The 9,624-nt window shown below is 39.2% G+C and overlaps 1 protein-coding gene and 1 pseudogene across 2 annotated transcripts; one reads left to right on the forward strand and one right to left on the reverse strand.

Moving 5' to 3' along the window:
- The first annotated feature begins 2,391 nt into the window (after window positions 1–2,391).
- Window positions 2,392–5,567, forward strand: LOC148845298 (putative pentatricopeptide repeat-containing protein At3g13770, mitochondrial pseudogene; annotated as a pseudogene). Its single transcript, XR_016101852.1, has one exon. The product of XR_016101852.1 is annotated as a putative pentatricopeptide repeat-containing protein At3g13770, mitochondrial pseudogene (transcript).
- A 2,691-nt stretch (window positions 5,568–8,258) lies between these two features.
- On the reverse strand, window positions 8,259–9,197 carry LOC148845299 (protein indeterminate-domain 4, chloroplastic-like). The gene has a single exon (XM_088955866.1). The coding sequence runs from the start codon at window positions 9,195–9,197 to the stop codon at window positions 8,259–8,261; it is 939 nt and encodes a 312-aa protein (XP_088811992.1).
- Window positions 9,198–9,624: the final 427 nt, after the last annotated feature.

The raw sequence follows: 9,624 nt of genomic DNA on the forward strand, positions 1-9,624 counted from the left end.
TCCTGTTTCTTTGATCTCTCGTTCAGTAGATGTTACTTTGCATTATAACCTCATGGTCTCAGTTGCCTAAAAGCACATATACAAGATCCAGGCCAACCCCAGGGCCCAATAATCAATTCAAGCAATCAAAATTTTCCTCCACCATGTATTTTTTATTTCTTTTTTCCCAATAGGACCCAGTATGGTGATGGATCTTTTGACTATTTGAAGGGATTTTGTCCGAGTTGTGATTAAACCTGTTCATGGGCTTTAACTTTTGTCAAAATTTGAATGGGCCCAGTCCAAAACAGTGTAAATTCAAACCTAGAGTATGGCCTGATAGGTCTAGTTGGGATCTCCTCTTAGCAAAAAACTATTCCGACATGTTCCAATAGAATCTGTGTCTGTACATCTCATACATGGTGGGTCTTGGCCTTATAGTGAGATATGCATACATTCATCATCATGTTGGAATGACTTTATGTTGGGAGATCTATTTTTTTTTCTCCCACGAGCTAGACTATATATTACCTCTATCACAAATAAAACTAATTTTCTTCTCCATAAGTAGGAATGACAAATTTCCCCATAAAATCGGGGGCCCATCCTGAATGGGGCATGTTTTCCTTGATCTTAGACGGGGATGAGGAAAACATCTTTGCCCTTAATTAGGGGCAGGATTTGCATATAATTCTTTGTATCTGCCTTGAACCCAATGGTAAATTATTGAAATGCCCCTATATTTAGTACTACCTTTGGAAATACCCCTAAATTTTTTCAAATTTCCAAAACCCTATTATCAATAATCTCATTTCTAAAATATCCCTTCATAATCCTATTTCTAAAATACCCCAAATTATGATCTATTTTTAAATGATTGCCTCAGAATGAAGAAAATTCAAGCCCCATCCCTGATTGAGAGGGAGTGCCCTGCCCTGAACCCGCCCCCACCATTGAGGAGAGGGTGGGAACAAGGGGCAAGGAGGAGGAGGGGGTGCCCTGCCCCAAACCTGACCCAGTGCGATTCCTATCCATGAATCCGCCATTAATTAACCAGTTCATAGGTATCTCAAGCAACATGCTACAAGATAGCATCAAAGTAGATGTCCTACTCCTACCTTCAAATCAAACCTTAATACATGGAAACAACTCATACAATAGAAGTAGAGCCAAATAACTATAAGGGGGCGTTCTTTTTCGGATTTTGAGAGAGGGAAAAGTTCGTTATTAGAATTTTGATTCCCATTGACCAAGAAGCCTATGTTCTTTTTTCAGTTTTATGTGGAGACCAGAGAAAGTTTATTTTCCTGGGTACCACTTACTCGGGAAAGTTTTATACGGCTAAAATGGTCATTACCTTATTTACATAAGAAATAAAAGAATATGGGTAAATGCACTTACCCGGGTAAGTGTTTCCCAGGAAAAACTTACTTAGATAATTTCATTTACCCGGGTAAGCAACTTACAAAAAGTGAACAGGGCCTAAATGATAACAAGAGAAATTACCGTCCATTGTTGGCTAGTTTAAGGGATCAATTCTACTAAGACTGCCTTCATTATCCTCGAAATCAAAAACCAATAACATCCAAAAAATAATTAACCATAAAAAATTAAAATAAAAAAAATCTCCCAGTCTAAGATTAAAAAACAAGAAAAAGATTCGTGAGCAGGGCACTCCCTCCCAATCTAAGTCACCTTTTAGTTAACAATAATTTTAACTTTCAACAACCCCATTTTTGGCACCATACCCTCAACTATACGGTAAAATAAAATTTGTAAGTGGGGTAAAAAATTTCAAAAGCAAAAAAAAAAGTAAGGAAAAGAGGAAAAGAAGAAAAGCCTATACAGCATTTTCTTTCAAACCAACTATGGCCTTAAGGTTGTATTTGGAAACGATGCAAATAAGTGTGAATGCAAATATATAGAGTATAAAACAGTTCATATAAATTGTAAAATTGGGCTAGTTTTGCACTGATAAATTTATTTTCTTACGGAACAGGCTTTTAACTATAATGAATGTAAACATGAATTCCAATAAAACATATCCTTTTTTTTATCAAAAGCTCACTTGAATATAAATTTACTTCTTTTTTATTGATATACTTTTACATCTTAGTATCAATATAAATATGCATTGGTCTGTCATTTGTCAATATGAACCAAAATGCAAATTTACCCTGAACCGGAATTTACAATCTATTTGCATTGTTTCCAAACGCAGCCCAAGTAATTAACAATTTTTTATTATTTTTTTTCCATACTCTGCTCTTACTCAGTGTGGTCTTGACGGTTCAATTCGGATGGTTTCGTGAACCCCTTGTCCCACGGTCCGATCCTCAATTAAATAAAATAATTTTCTGACCCTTAATTAAATGGATCAATAAAGCCATTTAGATAATCTTCCACATTGTTTGGTAGCACTCTCTCGACTGAAAAAAATATCTTACTGAGCCAGAGAAGGCCGTTCACATGAGTTTGCCTACTGTCTGCCGCAGATATCTATCTATTTACACACGACACTCCGAAGCCGGATTCCAGATAGATACCTCATGGTCATGGATTGATGAACCCAGAAATCAGAAATGGCAGCACAATGTGCTCTTCATCCCAGTTTGGAGATACCCGTCAAGGTAAGCCCCCCCAGCTCCCCTGTTCTTCTTCTTCCGAGCATAAAATGGCGCACCTTAGTCTCTTCTTCAACTGTTAAATATTTCGAAAATATTCGGAAAATGACGAGTACACGTAATAGCAATGACAGACATGTAAGAGAATTCAGTTCAGTTCCCGATATGGGGGTGTTGAATAATGTTTCTGTTGTGCTTCATTCCATGGATTTAAGTGATACAGAGGAATGCTCTGAAACTTATGCTTTAATCCTCCAAAACTGTCGGAAGTTTGATAAAGCTGAATTGGGGTTTCAAATTCATGCCCATATGATTGTTTCTGGAGTGGAGCTCTGTGCATTTCTTGGGAGCCAACTGCTTGAATTTTATTGCAAGCTTGGTCGTACTGATGACGCGAGGCGTTTGTTTGATAAAATGTGGGAACGGAATGTTTTCAGCTGGACTTCATTGATCGGGTTGTATTGTAGATTAGGCGATTACGAAGAGACAATAAGGTTATTCTATTTAATGATTGACGAAGGAATTCAGCCGGATCACTACATCTTTCCCAAGGTTTTTAAAGCATGCTCTGAGATGAAGAATTATCAAGTGGGGAAGGATGTGTACGATCACATGCTGAGAATTGGGTTTCAGGGGAATCCTTTTGTGATCAAATCTCTTCTTGATATGTTCATAAAATGTGGAAAGCTTGATTTAGCTAGGCGTTTGTTCAATGAAATGGAGTTTAAGGATGTTGTGATGTGGAACATGATGATTTCAGGTTATGCCTCGAAAGGGGACTTCAAACAAGCTTTAAAGTGTTTTGAGGAAATGAAACTTGCAGGGGTAAAGCCTGACCGAGTGACATGGAATTCAATTATTGCGGGGTATGCCCAAAATGGCCAATTTGAAGAGGCTTCCAATTGCTTCTCAGAGATGCAGGCTTTAGAAGACTTTAAGCCAAATGTGGTGTCTTGGACTGCACTGATAGCAGGGAATGAACAGAACGGTTATTCTTCTCAAGCATTGCATGTTTTCAGGCAGATGGTGGTTGAAGGGGTGAAACCAAACTCAATTACCATTGCCAGTGTTGTTTCAGCCTGTACAAATTTGCTTTTGCTTCGACATGGTAAAGAGATCCATGGTTATTGCATAAAAAGAGAGGAACTGGACTCAGACGTACTCGTGGGAAATTCATTGGTAGATTTGTATACTAAATGCCAAGCTTTGGAGGTTGCCAGTAGGATATTCAAAAGAATCAAGCAGAAGGATTTGATATCTTGGAATGTGATGCTTGCTGGTTATGCATTGAAAGGTTGCCATGAGGAAGCTGTTCAACTTCTTAGTGAGATGGAATTGCAGGGGGTTGAGCCTGACATTGTTACATGGAATGGCCTCGTTACAGGTTATACCCAGTATGGAGATGGAAGGATTGCTCTTCAGTTCTTCCATAAAATGTATAACACTGGCGTGGAGCCTGACACAATTACTGTTTCTGGAGCTCTAGCAGCTTGTGGCCAAGTCAAAGATTTTAATTTAGGAAAGGAAATCCATGGTTTTGTTATTAGAAACCACATTGAGATGTCTACGGGTGTGGGAAGTTCTCTTATATCAATGTACTCAGGATGTGGTCTCTTGGAACTTGCCTGTTCTGTTTTCAATCAGCTGACAGAAAGAGATGTTGTTATCTGGAACTCAATTATTACAGCTTGTGCTCAGGCTGGGCAAGGGGTTACTGCTTTGAACATGTTGAGAGAAATGCAGTTCAATAATGTGAAGCCAAACATGGTGACGATTGTTTCAGCCCTCCCTGCTTGCTCAAGGTTGGCCGCTTTGCAACAGGGTAGAGAGATTCACCAATTTATCATCAGGCATGAGCTTGATAGAAGTAATTTTATATGGAATGCACTTATTGACATGTATGGACGATGTGGGTCAATTAGAAAAGCACGAAAAATTTTTGATATTATGCCACGAAAAGACCTAGTTTCTTGGAATACAATGATTGCAGGGTTTGGAATGCATGGCTTTGGGGTGGATGCTGTGAACCTTTTTCATTGTTTGAGAGCCACAGGCTTGACTCCAAACCATTATACTTTTACAAATCTTTTATCTGCATGTAGTCATTCAGGGTTGATTGATGAAGGGTTTCAGTACTTTGAGATGATGAAGTCAGAATATGCCATTGACCCTGCTGTTGAGCAGTATGCTTGTATGGTGGACCTAATGGCACGTGCTGGTCAGTTTGATGAAACCATGAAATTCATTAAAGAGATGCCAGTAGAACCAAATGCAGCTGTCTGGGGTTCACTGTTAGGTGCTTGTAGGATTCATTGTAACCCTGAGCTTGCAGAGTATGCTGCAGGGTATCTATTTGAACTTGAGCCCCAAAATTCTGGGAATTACATACTTCTAGCCAACATCTACTCTGCAGCAGGGAGGTGGGAAGATGCAGCAAGAATAAGGCGTTTGATGAGGGAAAGAGGTGTGACAAAGCCTCCAGGCTGCAGTTGGATTGAAGTAAAACGTAGAGTCCACAGCTTCATTGTTGGGGATACTTCACATCCATTAATGGATGCAATATCTGCCAAGATGGAAAGCTTATACTCGGAGATCAAAGAAATTGGGTATGTTCCAGACACAAACTTTGTGCTGCAAGATGTTGAGGAAGATGAGAAAGAGTACAGCCTCTGTGAACACAGTGAGAAACTGGCTATAGCTTTTGGTTTGATCAGTACACTGCCTGGGACACCCTTGAGGATCATTAAAAATTTGAGAGTATGTGGGGATTGTCACTCTGCAACCAAGTTTATATCCAAAGTAACTGACAGAGAGATTATAATGAGGGATAGTTATCGCTTTCATCAATTTGTAAATGGGATGTGCTCTTGTGGGGATTATTGGTAGCAAGCTAGTTTTTCTTTTGAGCTTTCAATAAATACTAAAATACAAGTTCCCATTGTCATCTAAATCATTTATGGTTTCGTAATTGCTTTGGCCCATGCACTTGAATGGAATGACATGCCAGAATATAAAGATATCTTGGTTAATTTTTTCAATTCCAAGAAAGGAGTCTATTGGAGAATGACCCTACAGATATAGCAAGCTAGTCAACTGTAAGCCCCTGACCAGGCTCCAAATCCTTGCCTAGTAAATAGACTTGTTAACCAAATATGTTAGTCAATATTTGGAGATTGGTCTTAACTTTGTTTTGCCTTACTGTGGGCATGCACTACTAGGATCTTCAAATCATCCAAGTCTGTGCACATGAGTATCCTGCTAAAAGCATATAAATGAAAAACATGAAAGTGAAAAGGTCTTTCTGAGGATTTTCCTGCTAGTGTAATGAAAAAACACCAATGTAATGATATTTATTCATATTGCATTCTAGTTAGAAGTCTTAGCTTACTTCTTGAATCCTGAAAACTATTCTAAATGTACTTTGCACTACCCATCACAGAAGCAGCTATTGACTTATTATGATTACATGCAAGCTTATACAAGCCTCTAGGTTCCATCCTGTTAATCAGCATAATCTACTATTTTCTGACTGGCTACAAAATGCAAAGTAATTGACAACAACATACGAATGAAAAAGGCAGAATTAAACAGAATAAAAGATGGCAATGAACAAGGAAACACAATAGGGCACATAGAAAAATGATCATTCTCATGAGGCATTATGTTGTTAGTTGAGAAGTTCCAGTGAAACGAAAGCTACGTTCTTCTGGGGAGTATTATTTTTATGTTTGTTTAGAGGACCTGATTTTCAAGAGCCTCCAGCTGAACTTTGGCCAAGTTTGGTAGAAAATCAGGTTCCTATTAGAATTGCCAACATTTCTAACAAGGATGATACTGCTGGAATTGGGTTAGAGAAATTATTATGGAGAAGATAGAGGTATTATCATGGAGTTGATTTTAGTTAGAACATGGGAACCAGAAAAAATGTTTAAGGTTGTGGAGTTTAGGTTGTAGACAGTTATTGGAAAAAAATGAGTCTAGAATATTTACTTATCCATATATATCCCGCTTATCTAATGTATAAATACAAAGAACTAGATGCCTGCCATTAATTTCTTTTTTGAATTTATTGTTTTGACACAGAAGATTCAGCAACCGCATTACATGATTGATTTATCATGTATCAAATTCATGTGCTTCAATGAATGGGGAACTGTAATCATTATCTTTAGGATCATTGCCTTGTTTTGTTTGGGAACGTTGAAGGTGGACAGATCCCAGGCCAATGGAAATTACAGCCACCAACTTTACCAGCTAAGCCAACAGGAACCTTTATAGTGTTTTCCCCTTCTCTTCTCTGTTTTAGGTGATGAGTTACCTTGTTGAACCATTATAACTATGGGGCAAACATCTAGGTTTTACTGATAAATGTAGGACGTGTTTTCCTTCCTTTTTGTGATCTTTTTTTTTTTTTTTTTTTGATCTTGATGTATCTAAATCATATCTTAGAAGCATTTTATTGCAAGTCATTCTCCACCCCAAGGTGTGAAATTGGGAACACAATAGGGAAAGGATGAGATAGCCATCCAGAAGAACAAAGAACTGAGTTTTCTTCTTGCTCTTGGATAGACTAAAGATTAGCTTGGTTTATGCTTGCCTGTTCCTTTAACCACTAAAATCTTACAAATCCATCTCAGGATGACTATCTTGAAAGAGGAGACCTTCGTTACCATACCCCTTTCATGCTAACAAATGCTGATATGGATGTAGAGAAGTACTTTGTGATAAAGTTTGTATGTGGGTCCTGTCCCCATGCAAGAAGCTGCCTTCCTTCAGTTCCTATACTTTACAGACAAACAAATTAGAGGAGATTTTTGCATGTGACAGGGATCTGAAGGACCATACATCTCCTTTGAATCCTTCTCATGAGGCAATTTTCACGCTGAAGCCTCTGCAAATCTGGCCAAGTTGACCTTAGCTTGGGCACTTCTGGGTTATAATATTTTAGCATTCAATAGTCAATATCAATTACAGGCACCTAGGATGCTGTTAATGAAAGTATGCAAACAAGTGGTTCTTAAAAAATAAATAAATAAATGACACCCTGCTCTGCAGCTGTAATACTCGTGAAACTCAGCCTCTTGCAACAATTTCATGGGATTATTGTATGGCCAACAAAGCTGTTATACAAACAGGTCAGCTCATGCTAATGCTAGAAATCGTGAACTGATCGGTTCATTGGTTTTTCGAGGGATCACATCATAATAAGTTGGTTAAGACTTGTCATGCTCCATGATTTATCCTTCTGCATTCCATTGAATGAATCTTGAGTATCTTAGGTGGTTGGTATGACAGGCTGACTAGTTGGGAACTGGTACTGTGGCCAAGCAAGAGACCCCCATAAGGTGCAGAACTGAATTGGTTTCTCAGAGGCCACAGAAAATCCAACTGAACCCTGCCAAGATTAAGAATTACAATCCAAGTTGGAAATCTTTGCAGTCACATTGAAAGTTAGAATAATATTAATTGATTTGCATTTAAATGAAAAATCTTCCCTACAAACAAGGTACAGGCTCAGGCTTCCACAAACTCTGAAATCAGGGAAGCGTTCACTTGATAAGAGTAAGGAACAACTACTTGCCCAAGAAAAGTGCCAAAAAGAAGTGCAAAGAAACCTAAAAAGCCAATTAATCTTCCTCATGCATGTGGCAACAACTATTTGTTCACAGTGTCATGGGTTGCAAAGCTACGCCGAGCTCCACGAGAACCAAGACCCAAGATCTTTTCCAACTTCCCACCGATCAACCCATTTGAACTCGAACCCTTTGGAGAGCTGCTTGAGCCCAAACCTTTGGCTGGTGCTTCCACGCATTCTGGGTGGGTTCTCTTATGAGCTGAGAGGTTACATTTGAAGGCGAATTTCAACCCACATTTGCATCCAACGCGCTCTCCACACAACTTCTCATGGTCCCTTAAATCCACTTCCACATAAAATTTCTTCCCACATTTCCTGCAGTTGTACAACTTCTCCCCCTCTGAGTGCTTCCGGCCAAAATGCCGGCGAAGTTCATAGAGACCCACGAAGCTGCGGCCACATAAAGGACACCTGCATGGGACTTTCTTGTTCTGCCCAGCTTTCAGTTGCCGGGAAACAATGGTGGGTTCGTCGGTGCAGTGGGTCCTCTGGTGGATTTTGAGGGTCTGTGGATTCTTGAATGTCTTGTCACAGCCATGCTGGGAGCACTTGAATGGCCTTTTGTTCTGTATTAGTTCAACCGGTACCGTGGGAATTTCATCCTTGTTTTTGCCGGCCTTCGTCGGCTGATCTTCAATATGGGGTTGCTGAATTGGGTTTTGAGGTATGAGATTGAACTCAGAGAACCCATTAAAACCCACATTCTCATTTTCCGGGAAAATCAAATCTTGAGTTGAATCGGCATTACTTCTAAAATCCAATTGGGTTTCAAGAAAATCCAAATCTTCAAAAGAGACCATGGGATCCAAACTGAAAACTGCACTGTTTATAGGACTGGAATCTAAATTCAAGCTTACCTGAGGATTGCTGGTGAAGGGTAACTCTGAGTTGCAGGAATCATATAGGAAGAACTTCAGCTCTTCAGGTAGTGGTAACGCTGTAAAATCTGTAGAATCCATAGTGGGTTTCTAATGGGGTCGAAGAAAGAAACAAAAACCAGGCAAAGTAATATGAGAGAGAGAGAGAGAGGATTTAAAGGTAAGTTTGGTAGCTTATAGATGGGTTGTATGTAGCTTTGCTGAAAGAGACATTGAGGGAAGAGGGGGTGACAGGTTCGAACAAAGTTTGATCTTTAAATTGCTTTGCTTCATTGCACCGGTCCATGCGGGCCACGCCATGAGTACTGCAAAGCAAGTGGTCTTCTTTGTTGGTAAAGTAGGAAAAAGGGAGAAATTGAAGGAGATGGAAGGCAAAAGTGAGCCTCTTGTTTGCCAATGTTCACTTGGTGGGTGTCCAAGTGATAACGACCACAGACAATGAAGTGTTTGAAAATGTGTTCCATAGGACTCCATTTGGTTGTTAAAAGTGAGAAAAAATGAAAGAAAA

This window comes from Nelumbo lutea, chromosome 7, assembly GCF_056320005.1.
Source record: "Nelumbo lutea isolate HS-2025 chromosome 7, American lotus-T2T, whole genome shotgun sequence".
In the NCBI taxonomy this organism is placed as follows: domain Eukaryota; kingdom Viridiplantae; phylum Streptophyta; class Magnoliopsida; order Proteales; family Nelumbonaceae; genus Nelumbo; species Nelumbo lutea.

Coding starts and splice junctions, on each gene's coding strand:
- LOC148845299 (XM_088955866.1), bottom strand. CDS start 9,197: ATGGATTCTACAGATTTTACAGCGTTACCACTACCTGAAGAGCTGAAG.